This window comes from Misgurnus anguillicaudatus, chromosome 12 (assembly GCF_027580225.2).
Source record: "Misgurnus anguillicaudatus chromosome 12, ASM2758022v2, whole genome shotgun sequence".
Classification (NCBI taxonomy): Eukaryota; Metazoa; Chordata; class Actinopteri; order Cypriniformes; family Cobitidae; genus Misgurnus; species Misgurnus anguillicaudatus.
This window is the reverse complement of record NC_073348.2, coordinates 40,974,753-41,000,645: the sequence shown is the minus strand read 5'-3', so window position 1 is coordinate 41,000,645 and position 25,893 is coordinate 40,974,753. Positions and strand designations below refer to the sequence as shown.

The following is a 25,893-nucleotide window of genomic DNA, read 5'->3' as shown; positions in this document are numbered from 1 at the left end:
CTTCTGCTTCTATGGCAACGGGGCGGGAATCATGGGAGTTGTGTGCGCTGTTTGGAAAACCGGAAGTGGAGGGAGTTTCGAAAACCGTGGAAATAAATGTGAATAAAGAGACGAGGGATGAGTTTATCAGAGTCATGGCATCATGGTAAAGTTTATAGAGAATCTGATTATTGATTTATGAGTTATATATACTGTACGGGTGTGTTTGTGACGTACGTCATGTGTGTTGTGTTGACGTTTGGCAGCTAACGGTTTATACTGCACGAGACTAAATTACATTCAGATATCTATCAAAACTATATTCTTACCCATCTTAAAATGAAAAATGTTATTGTAGCGATAATTGTAATATGTTTTGATTTTGTTTTGATGTTTATCTCCTCACCTCAGAATGAAACGACTCAATTTTGTGTTTCGACTGATAACTTGATAACCTGTCTGTAATGAAAGAGATTTACTGATTATTGATCTGGTATATTAAAACTGTTGACCATTCCCGTGTTCACTGACTGTATGCTTATTTTTCATAAAATAATCCACGTGAAGCTGAATGTAGATGGAAACAGACTGTCTCTCACACTGACCATCAATGCCAAGAATGGATTTGAAGTTAAAAGTTTTATTGTCATCCAGCATCAAGCGCAGAAAGCCATGGCCCAGATTCTGTTGGCTGGGGAAGGTATCATCATCATCATTTTATAGCAAATTAAAGGTGCACTGTGTAGTAGATTTTAGCGATTATGTAACCAGCATCTCACTCCACCGTTCCCTAAAGTGCATAGAGAAGCTACGGTAGCCGCCACAGGACAAACATGTTGTTGTTTAAGACAAAATAATGTTGTGACAAAATGCTTTTTAGAGAAGTTTGTCTGTTTGGGGCTACTGTTGAAACATGGTGGCAAAAAATGGCGACTTTAATGTAAGGGGACCCGCGGTGTATGTAGTACAGCTGGACGATAAATAATAATTGTTAACTTAAATTTATTCTATGTTTCTATCATTTGTGTGTTGCATGCTTAGATTGGTCTAAATTAGACCAATCAAAAGGGGCCTTACTAAATACCGGCCAAGTAGGTCTTATACTGTTATACTATTGGCTAGACCTCAGGCACAAAGGTTAACATAGGTCCTGTCCCAAATGGCACACTCCGGACTTGTGGTCCTCCTCAGAGTCCACACTTTGATGACATCACGTAGTCCAGACTTTAGGGACCCTTCATGCGAGTCCACGTGGCTGCAACGGAGTCGTATTTTGGGACAGACTCGAGCGTCACACCGGAAATAGGTAGAGAAGTTGCCCGTCAGTGTGAGCTCCTCCCTTCCGTCGTCTGATTGGTCTGATTGCTCGCAAGGACTTCTGGGTTGGTAAAGTGCGCGAAGCCTGCTGCAGTGCGGGCTTCGCTGAAGACCGCATCAAGGGGGCAAAGGAGGCGCTGATGAGCACACTTCAAAGCGTAAAAATGACAGATGGGACACCCTACGGACTCGCGGACTAAGCGAGCACGCGCAATTTAAGGCCACGAGACCGAAAGTCCACATGAAGTGCGCCATTTGGGACAGGGCCATAGAATCTTAAAGCAGAGAGCAGAAAATAAATATGGCAGGAGTAGAGACGACCAACAAACTTGTGCCTTAAAAGAACGATACGTCTGAAATAGTTTTTTTTAAAGCCTGAATTAGATTTAATAACATCAGAAGAATATGTATTACCTGTTTATTTCAGTATAATAATTACATATCTAAATGATAAAAAAAAGGCTAATAAAAAATAGCATTTCTCTAGGGAAACATTATACCTCAATAAATATCTTTATCGCAGCGGTCAACAGTAGAGTCACACATCGCATATCTTCTCAATATTGTGCAGCCCTAGTATGTAAATAAAAGCGTCTCATTCTAAGGTAATAAAAACAAAATTATGTAAGGTCTTTACACACAACTGATAATATAGTTATGTAGATTATATTACATTTCTGGCATCAGATCCTTTTAAAAGTGACACACTGCACCTTTAAGTTTCAGTGTCATTATAAGCATGTATTGTTATTTTAGTTATTTTTTGATGCTAAGCTGTTTTGTTTCAGGAGAAAGAAGCCGTTTTTCTGTTAGATGACAATCGGCTCAGTGAAATACACTTGCAGTCGGGTCGAACCAAAAAGAAAACCCCAAAACTTCAGGCACTGTTACAGAGAGTGGTGACTATGTCCAGCTGTCAGAATGGTACGTGATGTAGTGCTCAGTGTCACCCATCAGGATCTTTGTATCTGGATATGAGCTTACAGTTGTGTTCGTAATAATATCTGTAGGGATGTGGCTGGTTGGTCTTCTGATCTCCGGAGAATTGTTTCTCTGGAATAAAGACAAAGATTCCCTGAAGATGGTTTCTGCTGTCCCTGCGGTTCATGAGCTGGCTTCCTCCATTAAAGGTTTGGGCCAAAGCTTCATATTGTTCATCTAATTAAATTGATTTAAGGAAGGGGTGAGAAGACCTGTACAGTAAGGCTATGTTTACATTAATGCGTTTACGTTTTAAAACACATTATTTTTTGCCATGTTTATGCCTTTCATTCAGATTACTCCAGGGTTTTCGATCCTCATAAATGGAATCATTGATAAACGCTGCAGACCCTCTTTTAGTTTGAGATCTCCAGGGTTGTAATGTACTGCAGCGCAGATGAATGTAGTTTTATGTAAACAAACAGCTTTAACGTGACAGCACATCTTCATTTTTAAAGTGAAAGTGATTTTATTCAGGCAAATGGAGGTTTGTAATAGAGGTTTTGCACATTTCAGCACATATGTTGTAGTTGTTTCATCCTGTGATGACACGTCTCTGTCTCATTCAGGTTCAGTAACGACATTAAGACTTTCTCTGCTGGTTTCGGAGAATGGACAGAGAGTTTATCTGGCAGCGCTAACAGGGCAGATTTTCCTCTGGGAATGTTTGTCACCTCAGGATCTGAGCAGTCCACGAGATATCACAGTGAAAGGACGCTGGAGTCAGATAGGACATCCTGAAAACACTCAGCTTCCCTCTTTAAAGGACAAAGAATCCTCAATTCATAGTGTGTTTGTAAAGAACCAGGTCAATAAAATCACTTTGAGACTGAGACAGGAGCTGTATGTTTAAGTTTGGTGCTGATGTGTTGTATTTTACTTTGCTCTTTCACAGGCAGTTGGTGATGTTTGTCTGAGCGTGTTTGTCTTCAGTACAGAAGATCAGTTGACCATCACCTTTCTGAAGATTCAGTGGGAGATGATGAAGGAAAGCAAACTTGGGTAAGACATTATTTGAAGTATGTGCTTATTATTTTACTTAAATCGTGAAATTTACTGAAAGAGTTTTTTACACACAGTCCAGTAGGTTTTACTGTACACTGGGTCTCCAAGTCTTACCTCTTCAACCAGCTTGTGCCTCCATGTAGACCACTGAAGTCTAGAGGAGCTCTGGTCCCAGCGCTATCACCAGATGGTTTATTACTGGCAATAGTCCTTAACCAGAAAGATCCAAGGGTACGGTCGTTACATTTCATTACAGCAAATCATTTACAATAGCACATCGTAATACCGAATTTAAAAAAATATATATATTTGACAGGTAACTCAAGTGTTGTTCATCAGCACCCAGAATTTTGTGACCGTGTCCAGTCTGTTAGGAGGGTGTGGCCTTAAGACACTCAATATTCCAGCCAAATATGTGAGGTAAAAAGTCTCATTCACAGATTACCCACAAGACTTTGCACATGCTAATATGGCAGCCTGACTATTTTGCAGGTCATACTGGGTCGGTTCTGTTAGCTGGACACCAGAAGGGCTTTATCTCGCCTGCGTGCTGAAGAGAGGCTCTCTGCTCATTCTGGCACGTTTGGGTGGACTGGTGTCTCTGTCCACAACCGGATGCAACATTGAATTTGGTGCCGCCCACTTCCTGCCTCTTCATCCATTGGTCACATACAGGTGATTTGATTGGTTCTTCTGCTGATGATATTTACTATGATAAGTATGTAAGTATGAGAAATGTAAAATGTCTTTAGTAAATCATGTTGCCTATATACCATGGTAAAGTCATTGTTTTTTTTTTTTTAAACGGCACTACAGCAGGCATGAGAATCATTTTCTGCTCACATTTGTAACGCACAATGTCTTAATAATAATCCAGTATGAACACTGTCGTGAGTTTCAGATTATTTTTCTCCTGTAGACCTCCAGAGCCTCTACACACACAAGATGGCGCTCTCTCCAGCTCCAGCGTGTCCATTCGTGACCCCATGAGACAGCGATACTCCGTCACATGGCACCCACGACAGCCAATCATGATCGTGTCTGATGGTTACATGGTGACTGTGCTCAGACTGCCCAGACGGCCGTCTGCGACTGCGATCATGAGCTCTCTCCTGCTGGACTCTGCTCATGGGCTGGAGGACATCCGCAGGGTCATGGGGTCATCTGAGATCAGTGTATGACATTTTAATTCGGTTACATTGTAGATTTTGATTGAAATGATGGTGTTTTAATGCTGGTCTGATGGTTCGTGTGAATTTTTTTAAGCCTCAGGTCAAATCCAGGTTGGAATCAATGTCCACTCTGACGTTCACAGGAAGTCTGCTGGCTCTTAAAGAGACCGATCCTCCTCTTTCTACTCTACCACTGTACCTACAGGACACTGGAGATCTCACACAGTTTACAGAAAGAGCTCAGGTCAGTCTGTGATCAACACTAAAGCTTACAAAATCACAATCAAACGTGCATTAAAGTGATACAGTATTGTCTCTTTAGGGTGAGGAAGATGATGAAGACTCTGATGATGGTCTCCGCTCACACATGCAAGATGCAGGCAAGCTGGAGTTTGCGTCAATGTTTGACACTCTTCATGCACAAACACACTCGGTAGACCCAAAACCAACATCTTCAGTCCTGCAGGAGGATCATAACAAGGTTTATAGGAACCTTCTGAGAGTTTGGGCTCTGGGCGTGTCTGTGGGAGGAGCCGTCGAGCAGAGAGAGCGTCTTCTCAAATATACCATCACCTGCGTGGTTCGGCTTATAAACCTCCTCAGGGTCAGTAGAAAAAACAAAGGTTCATGGGTCACGTGCGCTCTTCGTGTCTTCAGAACTCTCCTGTCCTTCTTGCCGTGGGACGGCACGTGCACTGGAGGCCACAGCTGTCTGCCCATAGCGGTTGAGCTCAGCAGACGATTCGTTGACATGTTCCTCCCATTGTCATCAGCACTTTCCACACACAACTTCAACGCAGCTCTGCTTGTTCTCCGAGAGGCGTCTCACAGCATAAATATGACCTACGTTCTCCAGCCGAGAGCATTGCATCATGGGGAAGGCGACCAGGTTTCATTGTCATCTGACAGGTTTACAGTCCTGCTGCTACATGAGGACACTGATGCTGAGACCATCACAACAGTACAAGACAGAAATCTGCCGTCCAATAGGTGCTTCTTCAGTAATAATATAAACTAAATATTTCACCAAAGTTATCAGTAAGTGCAGTTATTTTATCTTAAGTATGTTTTTCAGATTGGTGGTTATTTGGCGTGATGTCTACAGACGAGCTTTGCAGTACCAGATTAAGTTAAACAACAGTAAAAATCAAAACGAATGTGAGAAGATGTCAGCTATCATTTCTGAAATCCAGCAAGCTTTACAAACAGCTGGAGATTGTCTTGAGGAAAGCCACATGCTGCGAAATTACACTGGTGAGCTCTCGCCCTGAATAAACATACAAGTGAAGAGAAGTTTACATCATTAACCTAATATTCTGGTTCTTTCATCACGTTCAGGTGAACAGCACTTTATTTTGGGTGAATATACTGACAGTGTTCAGGTCTGGAGGGCTGAATTGTTTGCAGAGAGTGAGGGAGGTCAGAGTTCATTTAATTGTTTTTATTCAGGTCACATAACGATCAAGTTACATACTTTAACCTTTGTGCCCACTTCATCCGTTCTGCATCTGACAGGAGGTCCATTGACGTGTTACCTGGAGACACGCTACTGTCTGGCTCTTCTGTATGCTCACCTGTTTCAGTATCACCTGCGTGAAGCTCAGGCTCTGTGTGATCGTCTGGCCCGTCAACTGCAGCCACAAGCAGGACAACAAGATAAAGAAACATCAGGATTGGCTGGTAGGGTTTACTCTATTAGTCATACAACACTAACTAAACAAAACCCAAATCAAAGTTAGTGATGGGGAAACAAAGCTTTTGAAGCTTCGAATCAACTAAACCAGTTGCTTTGAAAAATGATTCACTGTTTCGAAGCACTCATTGGTTGAAAACATTGTAAAAGCAACAAGATCTCAGTCTAAACATTTGACACTTTTTACACAAGAATTGCAAAAAAAATTCTAAAAATGTAGCCTGGTTAAAACCAGACCATTCTCAGTAGTAACTGAGTTGTGGTCTGGCAAAGCTTCATAGACAAATAATTTCCAAAGAGGCGTCACCAATGGACCTCGCTCAAATGCCTCTGGGTGCAATTGGATAGACCTAAAACCATTCAGAGCGATGAAGGGGATGATGTATGCACCACTACCAGAGGGCTCGCCGCTCTCGCTAAGACCCATTTGTTTAGCCACAAAAGTTGCAAGCTGGTATACCAGACTTTAGCCGAATCCAGTCAGTAAGACAGCGATAACATCTTTTTTTGAATATGAAGGCTTCAAGTGTTGTTCTTTTTTCGGGTTATAATGAAAAGGAAAAGTTTAAATCGCTTAAATCAGACATGATAGCTAATTCGAACGAGTGATGTTTCACAGCGGCATCCATCTTTGTAATGTTACTGCTGCGTGGTTGTCATCGTGTAAAGCCCCCTCCAACATTTCTGATTGGTGCCGTGATTTCTCGGCATTAGAAATGGGCTTGAATGGCCTCTTTGCCAGACTATTTGCAAAGCAAATCTAAATTTGCCGGAAGTTGTCTGGGTTTTCCCAGGCTACTAAAAATGTGTTTTCAAGAAAAATTAATTATTTAACTTAATTAAGCCATTAACTCTTTCTCCGCCATTGAGGTGTTAACCCTTCAATTAAGAGAATATGCTTCCCTGCCAATGACGAGTTTTTCTGGCAATTTGTATTTCTGCCATTATCCACCAGGTGGTGCTCTTACCCAACTTATAAAACACTAAAGCATCCACTGATCCAAAAACAGTAAAAACTCTGTGTATGTTTTGACCATCGCTCTGAATCTGATCTCTAACAAAAGTAATTTACAAAAATGCAATTATCTCAGCTTTTTGCTTAAAATTTGGTATTTTTGAGGAAACCTACCCATATTTAAGAGATGATAAAAGACAAGATAAAGGTAGGATGAAATGTTTTTTTTTTCTGAAAGCAGAGGGTCTGTTCTTACATTTGATATTTTGTTTGATTAACATTTTCTGGAAGGCCTGAAACTTTTGTGAAAATCATAAAAAATGCTGGCGCTGGCTGTCATTTTAAAAAACGCTGGTGGGGAAAGAGTTAAATAAAAGTGTATTCTGTTTTTTCAGATCATTAACACTCTAGCTCCCCTTTTAATGTCATTAAATCTGTCTATAAACAAAAAGTAGGCAAAATGGTAGCATTATCGGTCTGAAAGATGAATTTTTTATGAACATGCATAATAAAACTGACCCGAGTTCACCTAACCATATTAGACACGGGTCATTTGTGATCAACTCCCCCTAGTGGTGAAACTTTGGATTTTCAAAACAATTATGCCGTAATGAAGCCTCATTTGCTAAAATCACGTGACTTTCCCAGTTTGAAACACGCTCCGAAGCACTGATTCAAAACAAAAGATTTGTAAATGTTTCAAGGCTTCATTAAGTAGTGTTTCGAAATCACCCATCACTTATCAAAATAGATTTTTTTGGCACACACAGCAATTGCTAGCTAAAAATAAGCTCTTAAAAATCCATGAATATGTATGTATGAATATTAAAATGTACAAATATGACAAGATATGAAGATTGCATGAAGATCTGATCCTTTGACAAATTCATCATCTGTATCTTGTAGATGAGTCTGGGATTGAGGTCTGGTATTTGGGGCCAGTGAGTCGTGAAGCTGCTGTTGCTGTGGTTCAGTCTCTGGGCAGGTTTATGGCTGCGTACTTCACTAACCAACCCATCTGCATTCTGCCTCCACACAGTGTGGATGTGCTGCCACCTCTCCACTTACCACACAGTAAATCAACATACTACTCATAACAAATAGGATTTTTTGCATGTATGGCATATGTAGTTGATCTACCACACCGGGATTAATACTGTATCCCACAATGCAATGTGTTTGACCAGTGTGAAAAACAGGAAACAATCAAAGGCCTTATTCAACATCTCCTTACCTGTTATTTTATCAGATTGCCTAAAGTTACAGACAGAGTTACAGGAAGTGATATGTTGACATTTGCTGTCACAGATGCAGGCAGGCGTGTCGTTGAGCTGTCTCTGAGTCGTGTGGTGGTTGCCTTGCGTTCTCAGCATCTGTCAGAAGTGTGGACGGTGGATTACGCTCTAGAGCTCCTCCTGCTGGGTGGGCTGCTGCCAGAGGCCGTGTGGGTGGCTCAGCATCTGGGAGACTGGAAGATGGCAGCGACCCTCAGCTTGGCATACAGTAACTACTGCAGCAGCCATTTTGACATGAGCAGGTGTGTGTGATGTCACACTTACTTAATCGTGTGTCCTTAAGAGATGATGACACACTGATTTTATATTTATGTATGTTTATTTTAAGTCTTAAGTGGAGAGAGCTGCACCTTCCCATAGAGCTGCGACCTGCAGTGATCTTCCAGACTCAGCTGGAGATGTTACTGGGACATGTGGTTGGGCGTGAAGAAGATGAGAGCACAGGTAAACATGTATGAGATATTTATGATCAGGATGTGACTAACACTTGCACAAGATTCAAAAAGTTTTTTTGAGTAAAATAATGATGTTGATTTGCTTTTCAGACCCAGCGTGTGTTGAGGACGTTGAGCTTCTTCAGGTTTCTGTGCAGGAGATCTTGAAGGCATCGGTCATGGCTGAGGTGGATGTTTTCTCTCAACCACTAACACGCCTGCTGGACTCGGCCAAAAAACGAGCAGCATCACTTTCTGTTCTAGTTCCTGCTGCGTTTTATCTGCCCGCCCCCCCTCTGTACTGCCCACAGCCTTCACCAGACCCACAGGTACCAGACACATTCTACTGAAAGTGTTTCTTTACTTCTGTGATCACATAGTGTTCATCTTTCTCTGCTTAAGAAACCTCATCTTGACCCATCTACCCTCAACAATCACAGACCTATCTCCAAGTTGCCTTTTATTTCTAAGCTCCTAGAGAGAGTTGAGCATTGTCAGTTGAATAACTATATCAGCATATCCAATATTTTGATACTTTCCAGTTTGGTTTTAGATCTATGGACAGTACGGAAACTGTTTTGTTGAAGGTCATGACCTTTTGCAAATCCTTGTTACCGGTTCGTATGCAGTGCTTGTTTTTTAAGATTTAAGCGCTGCTTTTGACACAGTCAATCACAGTATCTTTCTACATCAGTTGAAAAAGCTGTGGGTGTTCAGGGTGTCGCCTTGCAGTGGTTAGTCCCTTATTTCACAGACAGAACCTTCTCAGTGATCATGGGGAAGTCTTCTTATTCATCTGTTCCCCTTTTATGTGGTGTGCCCCAAGGGTCCATTTTAGGCCCGCTTCTATTTTCACTTTATATGCTGCCATTAGGTGCCATTTTAAGGAAATATGGGATCTCCTATCATCTGTTGTACTGAGTTTAATGTGTTTTTATGACTCTTTTATGTTTCTTTTATGTGTATATTGTTTTACTGTACAGCACTTTGGGGCAACTCTGTTGCTGCTTTTAAAATTGCTATAGAAATAAGATTTGACCTGACTTTCTATTTGGATGTCATTCTTTGTAGGACACAGTGAGATTGTCATGTCTGGTTCTGGAGAGAGACTCTCGGTGTCAGGTTTCTGTGCTGGTCCAGAAGGTTCTGTTACTCTTCAGAGCCTCACACAGCTCTCGTCCTGCGGCTCAGTGGTACATCAGCAACCTAAATCGCTGCAGACGCTTACTACACAAGGTACGAACTATTCATCTGTTTTACTTTATATATGCTGTTTTATAGTCATTTAAAGAATCATATCAATGTTTTGGGTTGTTAGATCCGGAAGATGTCATCTGAGATCAACGCTGATTTGATTCCAGAGGGCTTGAAAAAATTCTTTAATCATCATGGATTCTTTCAATCAAGGCCTGGCAAAGACACGGACTGTGTTACTGTACAAACCATAAGTATGATTGGTTGTGGGCTTAGATTGAGCCTGTGTTTCATCAGAACGTTTGGTTTATGCTACGATCTGTCTGTGTTCAGTATGTTTCAGAGAGTTGTGTGCTCTTTGCTGGATGCTTCATGCCAGAGACCAGCTTACAATCTCATGTAGAAGATACCAGACTGTCAGGAACCAGGATAAAGACGCTCAGGTGCTATGAATGAATTTTTTTTAATTCCTGTAATCTGAACAGTTCAGGTCCTGACTGTGGTTTTGCCTCATAGCTCAGTGATGTCAGCGTGGCAGATTTGTGTGTTGAGGCCTTGCGTTGGGCGTGTCGTCTTTTGCCTTTCTGTCATTTCCTAAACGCAGAAGAAGCCCTGCAGGATTTAATACTCAGTCTGGTGTCTGAACTGCCACCCTGCCATGTGGTAATATTCACTCATTTTAAGTTTATCACACTTCCAAAAATATAGCATCTGCTCATGCATTATGATGTACGTAACCTTGCATGATTGTTAGACAGCAGAAACTCTAGCGAGAGCGTTTCCCGAAGAGGAGGAGTCTGTTCGCGTGCCACTACGGGAGAAGTATACATCACTGGTGAAAAGATTGAGACCCGTGTTAGTACCAGACACCTCTACAACAGGCAAGAGCTACCTTCAGTGTTACACAACCTATAGTGTGAATCATAATCTCTAAAGACACTAATCACATTTACTCACACAGAGGTGCCATCAGGAAGCGAAAGAGCAGACTTTGCCGGGGAGACGATGATGATTCTGATCCGAGATCAAATCAGGCGGAGACGCAGAGAACTTCGACGTCTGGAGAAACATCTAGCTACATTGGAGCCGTTCCTCTGGGAGAGAGAGGAGGAGGAGGAGAGGGGAGGTGCAGATTCTATACTGAAACGTCTCTCTCTCGGGACGAGTTTGAGTGACAGCACTCTTACTGACTGTGGTCGCCCCCTAGTGTACAGTGAAGGAGACACAGCCGAGACCCTGTCTGAGACGCTTTCTCCTGACCTACAGACCAAGTCTGCACATGGGTAATTCAACTGCCATTATCTCTGATGTCCACTTTTATGGTTCTTATATTATTTTTTAAATGGGTGCAACAGAGATATTTTTGGGGGGATAAAGTTGTGTAAACATAGGACATCAAACTTTTTTTTGTGTTTATAGCTTGAAGACAACAAAGATACAGGATTCAGCTGGCAGATCAACGCATGACCGAAAAGAAGATAAACGTTCACATTCATTGGAACCCAAAGCAACAAAGTCAACCCAAGATGAATCCAAGAGCCCTTGCCTGCCCACAGTGGGAACCTGGGAATTTGAACTGGAAGATGAAGAGTACACAATCTTTCTGGAGTTGTTCCTCAGCTATGTGCTGGAGAAAGACATGCTGGACGCTGAGGAGTCTGAGCTTCCCTTACTGAACAGTTTTTCCAAACAGCTCCATACAAAAGAGCTACACTCGGCGACTTTTGACCTGCTGACCACTCTCAAACGGCGTCAAAGAGATGGACATCAAACCGGCTGTAAGCGGGGTGCGCGGTTGCCCCTGTTCCGGGCCGGTCACTGCTTCCAAACTGTTCCGGTAACCCCGGATCTTCCCCTCTCCACCGAGCTGGCTTCGTCTTTCCAAACAAACACCACGTCTGCTTGGGCTCTTCCTGGACATCGCGTCAGACAACCACGAGGACTATTTGGCCTTCGCCAGCAGTCTACGCTGAAGTCCAGTGAGGTTAAAGCAAGTTCAGAGGTTCAAAGCATCAGTCAAAACTCTTTCCCGATAACACCACAGGGCAGGTTTTGGGACATTATTATCCTCTCACAGGCTGAATTAGATATTCAAGTCCCACTGGACTCCACACTTGAGACTCGGTTTCCTCAGCTGGCCAGGCTGCTGGAGTGGATGATGCGCTGGGCGGACAAGCGGGTCCTACTCTCTCAGCCAATCAGAAAGAGGTCAGAGGGCTCCAGTGATTCTGTGGTCATCAGGGCCAAAGCCTCGACCCCTGCAGTATTATCTGCTTTGGAGTTGCTAGAAGAGCGATACACCGCCGCCCTGCAGGCTACAAACAAACATGACTCCCATTTTAAGGTAAGAGTGCACTAAACGCTAGCTTCATGCTAAATCATGTTAGCTTTATGTTAAATCATGTTAAATCATGTTAGCTTCATGCTAACTTTATGTTAAATCATGTTAAATCATGTTAGCTTCATGCTAACTTTATGCTAAATCATGTTAGCTTCATGTTTAACCATGTTACCTTCATGCTAAATCATGTTAGCTTCATGTTAAATCCTGTTAAATCATACTAGAATCATGTTAATCTTATGCTAAATCATGTTAGCTTCATGTTAAATCATGCTAGAATCATGTTAGCTTCATTCTAAATCATGTTAACGTCATAGTAAATCATGTTAGCTTCATGTTAAATCATGTTAGCTTCATGATAAATCATGTTAAAATCATGTTAGCTTCATGCTAAATCATGTTAGCTTCATGGTAAATCATGTTAGCTTTATGTTAAATCATGTTAAATCATGTTAGCTTCATGCTAACTTTATGTTAAATCATGTTAAATCATGCTGGCTTCATGCTAACTTTATGCTAAATCATGTTAGCTTCATGTTTAACCATTTTACCTTCATGCTAAATCATGTTAGCTTCATGTTAAATCCTGTTAAATCATACTAGAATCATGTTAATCTTATGCTAAATCATGTTAGCTTTATGTTAAATCATGCTAAAATCATGTTAGCTTCATTCTAAATCATGTTAACGTCATAGTAAATCATGTTAGCTTCATGTTAAATCATGTTAGCTTCATGATAAATCATGTTAAAATCATGTTAGCTTCATGCTAAATCATGTTAGCTTCATGCTAAATCATGTTAGCTTCATGTTAAATCATGTTAGCTTCATGATAAATCATGTTAGCATCATGTTAAATCATGCTAGCATCATGTTAGCTTCATTCTAAATCACGTTAACGTCATAGAAAATCATGTTAGCTTCATGTTAAATCATGTTAGCTTCATGATAAATCATGTTAACATCATGTTAGCTTCATGCTACATCATGTTAGCTTCATGCTACATCATGTTAGCTTCATGCTAAATCATGTTAGCTTCATGCTAAATCATGTTAGCTTCATGTTATATCATGTTAGCTTCATGATAAATCATGTTAGCATCATGCTAGCTTTAAACTTCATAGTAAATTCATGTTGGCTTCATGCTAACTACATGCTAAATCATGTTTGCTTCGTGACATATCATGCTTACATCATTGTAAGTTTCATGCTAAATCATGCTAACATCATGTTAGCTTTATGTTAAATCATGTTAGCTTCATGCTAACTACATGCTAAATCATGTTTGCTTCATGCCAAATCATGCCTACATCATGTTAGCTTCATGCTAAATCATGCTAACGTCATGTTAGGTTTATGCTAAATCATGTAAGCTTCATGCTAACTACATGCTAAGTCATGTAAAGCAGGGTCCTGTTGTGCGAGCGAGTGAAGCGTCTTCTGATTCAGTCCTGAGGTCGATCACAGACTGGAGGAGAGACAGAGGCAACAGTGTTGATACGGATCACCCGACATCGGACGAAATGTCCATCATCCTTCCACACCTGGATGACCAGCACACCTACAGCCATGAGTGAGTTTACAAGAATCAAATAAAGTGTGATTTTAATTCAAATGTAGTTGTGAAAAGGTGATTATACATGACATGTGACAGTAAAGTCAAGCATTGAAACATAAGCCTTTAGATCCAAAGGTTTTTAAGGTTGTGAAAATGTTCAATCTCACAGTGTGAATGAGGTTGAAAATGTTGCGGATCAGATAGATACTCAGCTGTCTGAAGAAGAAGATGAGGATGTAATATCTGATGTACAGAATAACAGCACTGGATCAGAAGAAATCAGGAGAAAGATTAGACAGAGCACTGAGACTGAAGACGGTTAGATTTCATCTCAAATAGAGTTTTATACTTAAACATATATAAAACATTTCTCTACACTATACAAAGTTTTCTATGTTGTTTGCTTTATAGATGAGAGCACTGTTAAAGATGTCACTGAGGCATCATTGCTGTCGTCCAATCAGAGCAGAGCTATCAGAGAAGCCAAAGCTCAGGTGATTGATGTGTGCAGCACCACTGACAGATATAATCAACAGATAAATAAATGATAAACTCTGTTATAATGATGTTTTACAGACATTAACACTGGCTGATCTGGAGTGTCCAAACACAGATGAACATTCAGATGAACAGTGAGTCTATTAGATATCAACTTAGTCAACTGCATGCTTGTGGAGAGGAGCTCATAAAGATCTAACCCATTAAAGTCACAATGAAATGGAAGTAGTGATTGTCTTATTTTCCCCGTGGTGCTGTTTATCCCAGTGAAACAGAAATGGAAAATGGTATGGCTGGACTTGAATTATTCCATCAAAAACGGTTAAAGTTGATTCGTGTTGCTATTAGCTAAGTGCTGTGATCTTTTCCCGGACCCCGCCCACCTGCCATACCATATGACCGGAAATAAAGAGAAATTGTTTTGAGGAGAGGAGGAGATTTGCTTTTTTGATTAAAGATTATAAGGCCACATGAATTAAAAAAAATTTAGTCATTTGTAAAATATTCCATATACAGTTTTCCATTTCAGTTTCATTTAGAATTTAACTGGCGCAGTCCCGTGAGCACTTACTTCAATATTTAGGGTTTCCACTCAAATTCCCTGACTTTTTCCTGACTTTCACTGACTAAAAAGCTGAATTTCTGGATAATGTTTGGTACACGTTATGTTTATAAAAATGTAGCTTAAATGTGTGAAATGAATACAGTGCCAATAAAAAGCTGTTTAAATTGTAGTCAGCAGAGGCTTGAACCCGGAAACGCTATTCCTTACATCACAAGTGAATTCCATGACCCATGGGAACCCTGTATTTTGGATTTAAATTTTAATCTATCACGACAAACTATATATCGTTAAAAGGTATAAGAATGTAGTTTTCATATTTTAAAACATTTTAGCATTAATAATAATGCAATGACAGTAATTTATTAACTTGTGACAAGAGTATGCAGCAAACCATTGACACCTAGTGGCCGTTGTTGGTAAAACCACTAAAAGTGTAACTCATTTTTTGTGATAATTTTATGTATAAATAAATATATATACTTTATTGCATTATTTTTATTTATTACAATAGAAATGTAAACTGCTACTTTAATTTAATATTTTCACCACTTCCATGACAAACAAGATCAAGATTAGGCTTCTTGACCAAAAAATGCCAGAGTTAAGTTAATTTGAAGGTTTACATCATCTTTTCACCCCCTGCACCAGTTAAGGGTTTAAGAAAGCTCTTGTGTTCAGTATGTCTGTGGGTGTGGTCAGAGAGTCCTGCTGCTGTCACAGATAGTGAACTGGTTTAGTTTCCACAGTGACTTTAAACAAACCTCTCGTCACGTCACATGGTCAGATTACATTCAGTGTGTTTCTGTTTCAGGTCTGAGGGAAATCAAGTCTCGTGTGAAACACAACACCATGATGCTCCTGTAGATGCAAACAGGTTTCGTTCTTTCATAACCATCATTCAGGATGTTTTATGATTGTTATTTTATTTAACTTCTTTTCATATCATCAACATCTGTCAGTCTCAGACATGAAGCATCAGACGGTGTTCAGCAGGCAGACTTGTCGTCTTCACACCTGATGCCAGCTGAAAGGATGATGCAGTCAGAGAGACAGAGTACCGCTCATCCAGATCCACCTCAGAGCAGAGCAGAGATTCAGACCGACCCCGTCAGACAGCTGCTTCAGGATGAGTTATTCAGATTAGTGCAGGTGACTAACTGTGCGTTTATACCATAACACTTCATTAACGTCTAGTATGAACGCACCATTACAGTTTTCCTGATTTTCTTCTGTTTCAGCTTCAGCAGATCAACTTCATGAGTCTTATGCAGGTGGTGGGGGCGTCCTTCACTAACCTACCGCTGTCTCAACTCAACCCACTTCAGTCTAATGTGAACTTACCACAGACCAGTGTGTTGTCTGCACAATCTGATCCCAGATCTGAACCCACACAGAACATCCAACCTGGTGCATCTGACAGTGCTAAACGTCCTACACGAGCACCAGGAGAAGAGGTCACCAATCATAGCAATCATCAAAGTGTTGACATGGAGCAGAGGAACCCTGCCCTCAGAACTCAGGTACAATTTGTATGTGCTTACCAGTACTGATATATGTTATATAATATATATAATAATCTAATCAATGTTGTATGTTTGTAATGTCTTAAAGGATCTCGAGCAGTTGACTATTCGATCAGACTGGGCCCAGAACGCTCAAACAGATGGCAAGAGTTTCATCCCGACCTCACAAGGACTGCTCACCACTGCACATAATCCCACATCTCTCCAGAAGGGTCATAGTGACGTCTTTAATGCTCACCTGAAATTTACACCTGGACCGAGAGCAGCTTCATCATCACACGGGCTACGACTTCTACAGCTTCAGCCAACACAACCATCTCTTCTAAGACCTCCTCCTCCTCCTCCTCCTCCTCCTCCTCCTCCTGCATGTGTTCCTGTGAGAGAGGCCTGGACGCCAAATCTTCATCTTCCCTCAGTTCACACCGATGTCCTCCCTGGTCAGTACAGACCCTCGTCGGTCTGTAAAGCTGAGAATACAGGCAGAACGTGGGTCGAACCATCAGCAGCACCTTCGTCACTCATTCATAGGAGCCGTTATAACACAGAGATGATGAGAGGAGGTGCAGAACCTCAAAGTTTTCCTCCAGGTCCTCATAGAGCTGTTCCAGTTGTAGGTCTCCCTCTGCTGCACTTTCACCCTGATGCCCAGCGCCCTGTGACGCTGCCACGTATACCACAACCCACCATACCAAAGCCACCCAGCGTGGGTATCGCAGGCACGGCCCACTGGCCCAGACTTCAGCTGCTGCACAGAGACCCTGATCCACCCACAGCTGTGAGTTTTCATCACTAACTCTTACATCTGGAACCCTTGTTGTGTGTGGTGTCTGATGTATATTTGTTGTGTGTGTTGTTAAGGGGGTACGGATCAGCACACCTCTGGTACAAACCCCTCGTCTTATTCCTCTGGAGGAGCTGTTGAGATGGACTGCAGGGAAGCAAACATGTCCTGACACTAAACTAAAGCTATTACAAACAGACAACATCCATGTAAACAGTCACATGACCAGCTCATCCAGCAAGAGGTGATTAGTTACTTGATTTGATTTATTATGTGCTGCTCTTGGTGTCAGGTCACAAAAGTGTGACCTTTGAACCTATGCAGATATACGTGCTTTGTGTCTAATATTTCTGAGTTCTTTCAATCAGACAGAAGAGGAGAGAGGAGAAAAACAAAGATGAAAAGATTGGAGTCACTTTCAGACCAGAAGATTCCATCATACCCCCAGATGAGGTTTGAACTTTAAAGAGCACCTAAGACCAATACTCATTAAAACTACAGTGAATCATTAAAGCTACAGTGAATCAATGAAACTACAGTGAATCTGTAAAGCTACAGTAAATCATTAAAGCTAAAGTGAATCAAATAAAACTACAGTGAATTATTAAAACTACAGTAAATCAATAAAATTACAGTGAATCAAATAAAACTACAGTGAATCAATAAAATTACAGTGAATCATTACGGTAGATCCACAGTGAATCGTTAAAGCTACAGTGAATCATTACGGTAGATCCACAGTGAATCAAATAAAGCTTCAGTGAATCTGTAAAGCTACAGTGAATCAATAAAACTACAGTGAATCTGTAAAGCTACTGTGAATCAATAAAACTACAGTGAATCTGTAAAGCTACTGTGAATCATTAAAGCTACAGTGAATCAATAAAACTACAGTGAATCAATAAAACTACAGTGAATCAATAAAACTACAGTGAATCTGTACAGCTACAGTGAATCTGTAAAGCTACAGTGAATCTGTACAGCTACAGTGAATCAAATAAAACTTCAGTGAATCTGTAAAGCTACAGTGAATCTGTAAAACTACAGTGAATCAAATAAAACTATAGTGAATCTGTACAGCTACAGTGGATCTGTAAAGCTACAGTGAATCTGTAAAGCTAAAGTGAATTTGTAAAGTTACAGTGAATCAAATAAAACTACAGTGAATCTGTACAGCTACAGTGAATCTGTAAAGCTACAGTGAATCTGTACAGCTACAGTGAATCAAATAAAACTTCAGTGAATCATTAAAGCTACAGTGGATCTGTAAAGCTACAGTGAATCTGTAAAGCTAAAGTGAATCTGTACAGCTACAGTGAATCTGTAAACCTACAGTGAATCTGTAAAGCTACAGTGAATCAAATAAAACTACATTGAATCTGTACAGCTACAGTGAATCTGATAAAACTACAGTGAATCATTAAAGCTACAGTGAATCTGTAAAGCTACAGTGAATCAAATAAAACTACAGTGAATCTGTACAGCTACAGTGAATCTAATAAAACTACAGTGAATCATTAAAGCTACAGTGAATCTGTAAAGCTACAGTGAATCAAATAAAACTACAGTGAATCTGTACAGCTACAGTGAATCTGTAAAGCTACAGTGAATCAAATAAAACTACATTGAATCTGTACAGCTACAGTGAATCAAATAAAACTACAGTGGATTGTTAAAGCTACAGTGAATCTGTAAAGCTACAGTGAATCAAATAAAACTACAGTGAATCGTTAAAGCTACAGTGAATCTGTAAAGCTACAGTGATGTCATTCTAATGTTCATTATTCATTTATAGATTCCATCCCCTGCAGAAGTGTTAGATCAGAATGATGGTTATGTTATTCCTTTAGGTAAGAAAATACAACTCTTCTCCAGTCTTCTCTCTCTTTATATTGTGTTTTTCACATGTAGTGTGTACAGTATATTCTCTTATGTGTTCCCTTTCTACTTTAGGTACCTTTGAGTCTGAACTGACAGGACAGATGTTGTTGGATAAGATGTATTCCACCTCAGCTGAACTTCATGCATTCGCCTCCATGCAGAAGAGACCTCCTGAAATCCAGGACGCCTGTACAAACACTGAACCGGGTATGTGGTCCCATCAGTTTTTAGGTATCTCAAAACTTGTGCTGTTAATATACTGCTTTTAATATACTCTCAAACCTTTCTCTTACTCCAGGACCGTCTCACTTCATCACCGATAAAGCTGTGTCTGTCCAGGTGCCATCACCTCCCAGAATGCAGTTTGCTTGTAAGCTCATATTGTCTAATCTTGTCTATAGCTTCTCTTTTATATTGAAAGTGAACATTTGGCCTTAAATGAACAGAAGTCAATTATATCATTGACAAGCATATAAAGAGTTACTGTTAACACTAAACGTGATTATTAAAAATTGCTAAATGAATATAAGAATAGAATAATATAGTTTAATAAATATAAGAACAATTACATGACCTTCTCGGTTTTATCTTTATTTGATATTAGCAATCTGAGTCCATCTTATATGTATAGAAAATGATGATGTTGTTGTGTACAGCTATAGGTAATGGAGATCTGGTAGATGTTGCTCCAGTAGTTCCTCCAGATGTCTTCTTGAATCTGCGTTTCTCTAAAGATCATTCATCAGATCAGCCAGATAGCAGAAGACTCTCAAACACAGATGTTGTAAGTGTATCATCTCTATTCAACTTAAAATAATCAATGGATATGAATGAAAGATTGTTCTTCTTCTCTTGTAGAACGCTGAAGGAAGAAGGTTTATCAATGTGATTGATTTGACCGATGACTCTCTGCTACACAATCTGACCCCCAACTCACCACCCTCATCTGCTCAACTCCACCTCCTGGCAGCTAATGTCCTTAATCCTGCCCCAGACTCCGCCCACACTGAGAATATTACATTACAAAGTGAAGAACCTGGTACACATTCATATAACTTCACCTTTACTGTAAATAATGTAATGTAGAGAGATGGCCAATGGAGCAGCACAGATTCACTGTTTTCTCCTAACCAGCAGGTTCTTCTGTCCATCCCTCATCTCCTGTAGCTGTGGAAACTGAAGATGTTCTCAGTGGAGATCCTGTTGCTCTGAGTGTCTTGTCAGGTGTTAAAATCCCTTCTCAATCTCTGGAGCGGGTCTTCATGTCCAGGAGTCAGATCTCAGCACGTCTCTCAGAGATGGACGCTCAGCTCCTCAGACTGCAGGACATTGCTGATCACATGGACAGAGAGTTTACCAACACCAGAATGGTACCAGATGCTTTCCTTTCAGTTCACATGAGCTTCTGCCGTAAACGTTCACAATTCATTATGGCGGACAAAATATTTGTACCTATACAATTTGTACCCGGCAAGTGCTGGTGGTCTAGTGTGTCTGCATGGTTTGGATGTCAGATACTCATCTGTGTGTTTCCTGTTAGCTGGTCAACAGTATTGAAACACAACACCCTGTGATGACACCCAGCGTAGAGAGAGGACTATATTCCAGACCTCTAACAATCTTACAAAAAGGTTAGATAACTTAAACCAAACTTGTAGCTGCTAGTAGAATTAAACAGACCATTAAACAGTGTTTGTTTTACTGTTGAATGAATGAACAGAGAAACATGACAAGCTGAATTTTGGACTGGCGGCTGTCCAAGAGCGAGGAGAGGAGGAGATGTTGTCTTCTACTGTCTGCAACCAAAGTTCAACCCATTCTCCTCCAACAGGTACTGTACTGTGTGTTCACTTCTGTCCTTTTACAAATTGCAGATTATTCGAGACCAACATGACAGAGAGCTCAGACAGTGGATGGTCATAACTGTTTTCAACATTACTTTATGCATTAATCCAGTTTACAGAGATATATTATTACATGGTGTCAGTTTCCAGGTCCTCAGTTTAACATGATCTGTGTGTTTTCAGTGAAACCGGAGCGGCGTGTTCAGGATATCGATCGAGGTGAGTGACACACAAACACAAACCTGCTGCTGATATCTGATGTGGTATAATGAGACTCGCAGATGGACCTTTGTGTCGCTTCTTTTCCTGCAGATTTGACAGACTCTTTACTTGATGATTCTGAAACGTAAGAAAGATTTTCTCTGTCAGTAACAGTGTCTGTGTTTATCATGTGTTATTAAGCTGTCTGTTTGTCTCTCTTCAGACGCGTGGATGAGACTCTCGGTCTGACCGGACTCAGTGATGTGAGAGATATCCTGTCAGAGTTAATCAGAGATGGGGCTTTGTCTCGATCAGCTCTGGGTCTTTCTCAAAGAGGAGCTAGTACATCAAACAGGTGACGGTCTACAAGATAACTCACATGTTTACATTTATTACAAAGACATTTCAATGTACCTATAACCAGGGGCGCCATGCAACACAGTTTGTACACCTACCATTCATACTGTAAACATAATTATTAAAGTCAATTAAATATCAAAACCTTTATACGCCATATTCTTATAGACTACACAGAATCGTTTATGATTTTATTGCTATTTTAAACATTAATGAAAAAGTCATGCTCTTACGTCTGTGATTGGCTGTAATCATCAACACTGCAAAAACAGTGAAGAAAAAGAAACCTTTGATCTGAATGTAATGTTGTAGTCTACAATATTTGTTTTATTATTTATTTAATTGCATTAAAATTAAATAATTGCATTAATTAATGTTAACAGTTACGTTCAACCTTTGATTTTATAAATGTATTCGTAAATGCAAAAATTAACATTAACTAAGATGAATAAATGCTGTAGAAGTATTGCTCATTGTTAGTTTATTTTAGTTAATGCATTAACTAATTCTTAACCTTGTAAAGTTTTACCAACATAATTATATAAAATGATTATAGCAACCCATTTTTGCATCATATTTGACGTCAGATCACATAATGATTCTGCGCCCCCTCCAGACGTGAATCTAGATATAAAGATTAAGAAATGGACTTTGAACTATCATCTTTGTACACAGTTAATCCCCCGACCGTGCACAATGCATTAATAATTAATTGCATCCAGAATAAAGCAAGCACATGATTAAAACCGTAAAAATCCTAGAAAAGTGAAGAACTGAATATATTTTGCCAATGAAACAAAGTGACCGATAAAAAAGATGCAAAATGCTGAAATATCTGAGGTGGCACTTGACTAAGTTTCAATGGGCATGACGCCTCTGCCTGTAACCACACATAAACTGATTTCTGAACATTTTTCTTGATGTGTTAATCGATCATATGTGAGTTGCGCAGCTGATATGAGGTAAAGGTGATGGACAGTATTAATCCTGCAGGTCTGAGGTGAAGCAGGGAGGAGTCATGATGGAGGAGGAGAGGAGAGACTTGAGGATCTGGATGAGGAGGAAACAGAGAGAAAGATTGACAGAATATCACAAACAGAGAGAAAAGAAAAGAGAAGCTGAGCACAGACCCTTTACTTCACCTCTCAAACACGTGAGATGTTAAACCTCTTCACAGTGTTTTATTACAATATTAATACTGCTGTCATCTCTGAAACAACTTTCTTCTAACAATGATGTCTTCAAGCACTCTTGGTTTTAAAGAGGACATATCATGAAAATCTGACTTCATGTTTAAGTGCTATAATTGTGTCCCCAGTGCTTCTATCAACCTAGAAAATTTGAAAAATATTAACCCAGTAACTTAGTTTTGGTAAACCACTCTCTGTTAGCATGTGAAAAAATAGCTAATTGAAATTTGCTCCCCTTGTGATGTCAGAAAGGGATCTTATTATAATAGTACCACCCCTTAATCTGCACTATCCAACCACAACACTAACATTTAGTGCAGAGAGAGAGAAAATAATTATGGTGATCAGTGTTTGCATTAGCAGCTCATTTGCATTTTAAAGGACACACCCATAAACAGCACTTTTTTCCTCACACCTACAAAGTGTCAATTTTAACATCTTATAATAAATGATCTGTGGGGTATTTTGAGCTAAAACTTGCCATATGTACTCTGGGAACACCAAAGATTTATTTGACATCTTAAAAAGTCTTGTGAAATGTCCCCTTTAACCGCATAGAGACACTTTGCACAATCTGATTAGTTTTTAGACAGAAGCAGTAGTTTTCTGTTCGTTTAAATCATTTACGTTTGTTGCAGAATCCAACCTCTGTAGATCTGGCAACAAACAAGAAAGCCAAAGAGGAAAGAGACAAGTAAGATTCAATCTTCATTCATCTGTTATATTTAGACATTATCTAACACTAGTTCGCATCAGTTTGTCTCATTCACTAGCACTAGTTGAAAGGTTTTCCTTCAGACACTTGATGGTGTTTTTTGTTTGTTCAGGATGGTTTTACAGGAACATTATGAGCAGAGAGCTCGCGACGCCTGCAGTCTGATCACTGACCTCCTCACAACACCTCTGAACCTCCCTACAAAACCTCACGAAGGCCTCAGGTCAGTTAAAAAACAACTGAAATGTAGATGTACACAGAAATGTAGGGTAAAGTAGTGGACTGAGTTCTCTAAATAAAAAACAAAGGCAGAGCTTGCGGGGTCCGGGGGGGCAGGCCCCACCATTGGCTAATAGGATTTTTATGAAATAAGTTATATTCCACAACAAATATATTAATTTAGGTTCTTATCAGTTAAGTTTTATCTAACATTCAGTTATTTTAATGTAGTTGAAATGTTATTGATTTTGCGTATGTTCATAGCCTATGTTTCAGTATAGATACTACAAATGCACAAATGTCAAGCTTCACTTATGAATAATATTAATTATAATCTTTATTCCTTCTCCAACATGTTATTCTTAGATTAAAATAATCATAATGTGATCATGTGTTTTTCAGGAGCCAAAGTCAATCATCTGTGAGAAACAAGACGAGCACTAAAACCGGACCTCACGGACGATCAGCATCTTCTCTTGGAAAGACAGTCGTGCTTCAGAAGAAATCTACAACAAAACCCCACACATCATTGAGCAGCAGGCTCGGACTACACCGACCAGGTTCATACCAAAATCCACAAACCACCACTACTGCTGCTATAATAACACCAAATATTCAATAAAACTTCATCGACTTGTACTGAAAGAGCTACACAAGTCATTTCTAGTGACCAGGATATCATAGAGATTTGTGGAAGGACCTTTATAACCACTCAGAACAATGTCCTAACAACCATTCACAAAACTATAGCAGTTTTTTACAGATACATGCCATTCATATTTTCTTAAAGGTGCCAAAGAATGCATTCAAATAATGATAAATTGTTCTCTGATAGAAGGTTTGTGGCTTTACACAACTTTGTTTTTAACATTGTAACAACATTGTACTTAATGTAATGTGTAATTTAATGTTGTGTGTGTGCATCTGGACTGTAACGTCACAGTCTGTGTTATGTTGAGATTGGTCTGTGCATGCACATAAGAAGGAGGAAACAATAGTGTTTGAGGTTTATGATATGTTATTACTATGTACAGAACTCTTATTATTCATCTATGCCAACATACACTTTTACATTCTATGGCACCTTTAAGAAAATTCTAGTTTCACTCATGAAGTGATTGTGATTGGTTGTCTGAGTATGTTCTCTGTTTTTAGCGAGCGCTCTTCCAGGTGACCGGTTATCACAGGTGACTCGACGTGGGATGCTGACAGACGTGAAAGGAAAAAAGACGATTCATCAAAGTAAGAATGTTATCAACAAGTTTTTTGCAGTATTTCTGTAAAACATTAGGTTATTTTCACATGTTTTTTGTTTCATAGAGCAGAAAAATGGTTTCCAAACATCTACAGTAAAAGATCAGATGCCTGTGGAGGACACAGATGTGCGACACGTGATGAGTCCATGGAAGCGCTCTATTGACATCAACAGGATTCTGAGGTTGGCGGATCAAGAGGTGTGAAGCAGATAAACACTGAAATTCTTCTGTTAAAAAAATGACACGATCACAAACATTACATTGTGTCATTAATGTTACTTCATGTGATCTTGTGTTCTGTCCACAGAGATTTGATGAGTATGATGCAGAAGTGTTGACAGGTGTGGATCTGATGGGATTGGACGCTCTTTCTGACAGCACCGGCAGTGTTCTGAGCAAACTGGACTGGGACGCCATTGAGAAAATCGCTGCAGAAGAAGAAAATAAATAGCAGAGGGGAAACTGAAGGGTTGTTTCTAAAGAATTCTTTTGTTTTCACACAGTTTAATCTTTATTGTGAATGATTTCCATATTTGTGTTTTATTTCATGTGACTGTGTCTCATTAATTTATGTGATCTGTTTTATAAATTGACCAATAAACATGAATGTTTGCAGGTGTGTTGCTGATCTGTTGCATGTTTTTTATTTTCTTAATATCTGACAACAAAATTTTAAAGCAATAGCAGAACTGAACACACATTTTTACGGCTCACTGTGTAGATTTGTATGCATATAATTTAATTTTCTGTAATTTACATTTTAAATTTGTTTTGTTTATATGCCTTTAATAAAAATTGCCTCGGGCAACAATATTAAACAGAAGTTCTCTCATTTGTGCTTTATTAATAACATATAAACTTAACAGAAATATTGAAACACGATTGAAAACATGTTAAGAAATAATATTTTAGTAGCTATTTAAATTATATTATATTTT

The 25,893-nt window shown here is 39.7% G+C and overlaps 1 protein-coding gene across 3 annotated transcripts; it reads left to right on the top strand.

The window, feature by feature from the left end:
- Positions 1 to 25,581, top strand: cplane1 (ciliogenesis and planar polarity effector 1). Of its 3 annotated transcripts, none has more exons than XM_073874632.1 (54): positions 1 to 145; positions 547 to 679; positions 2,085 to 2,220; positions 2,307 to 2,426; positions 2,847 to 3,085; positions 3,173 to 3,279; positions 3,357 to 3,513; positions 3,599 to 3,702; positions 3,775 to 3,957; positions 4,202 to 4,457; positions 4,549 to 4,698; positions 4,777 to 5,444; positions 5,530 to 5,708; positions 5,793 to 5,873; positions 5,973 to 6,134; positions 8,009 to 8,176; positions 8,411 to 8,639; positions 8,726 to 8,841; positions 8,943 to 9,160; positions 9,903 to 10,067; positions 10,150 to 10,279; positions 10,359 to 10,468; positions 10,542 to 10,688; positions 10,780 to 10,906; positions 10,987 to 11,308; positions 11,445 to 12,369; positions 13,774 to 13,940; positions 14,095 to 14,243; positions 14,337 to 14,419; positions 14,502 to 14,557; positions 15,800 to 15,862; positions 15,948 to 16,137; positions 16,227 to 16,508; positions 16,600 to 17,286; positions 17,370 to 17,536; positions 17,661 to 17,745; positions 19,088 to 19,142; positions 19,246 to 19,380; positions 19,472 to 19,543; positions 19,830 to 19,957; positions 20,032 to 20,212; positions 20,308 to 20,543; positions 20,714 to 20,804; positions 20,894 to 21,004; positions 21,201 to 21,236; positions 21,330 to 21,363; positions 21,442 to 21,573; positions 22,569 to 22,728; positions 23,404 to 23,459; positions 23,593 to 23,703; positions 24,102 to 24,259; positions 24,855 to 24,941; positions 25,020 to 25,153; positions 25,263 to 25,581. In XM_073874632.1, the coding sequence occupies exons 2-54, from the start codon at positions 590 to 592 to the stop codon at positions 25,404 to 25,406; spliced, it is 9,279 nt and encodes a 3,092-aa protein (XP_073730733.1). In that variant the 5' UTR covers positions 1 to 145; positions 547 to 589; the 3' UTR covers positions 25,407 to 25,581. The 3 variants fall into 3 exon arrangements, with proteins under 3 accessions (XP_073730733.1, XP_073730732.1, XP_073730731.1); XM_073874631.1 differs by having other exon boundaries at positions 5,970 to 6,134; positions 13,777 to 13,940; XM_073874630.1 differs by having other exon boundaries at positions 5,970 to 6,134.
- Positions 25,582 to 25,893: the final 312 nt, after the last annotated feature.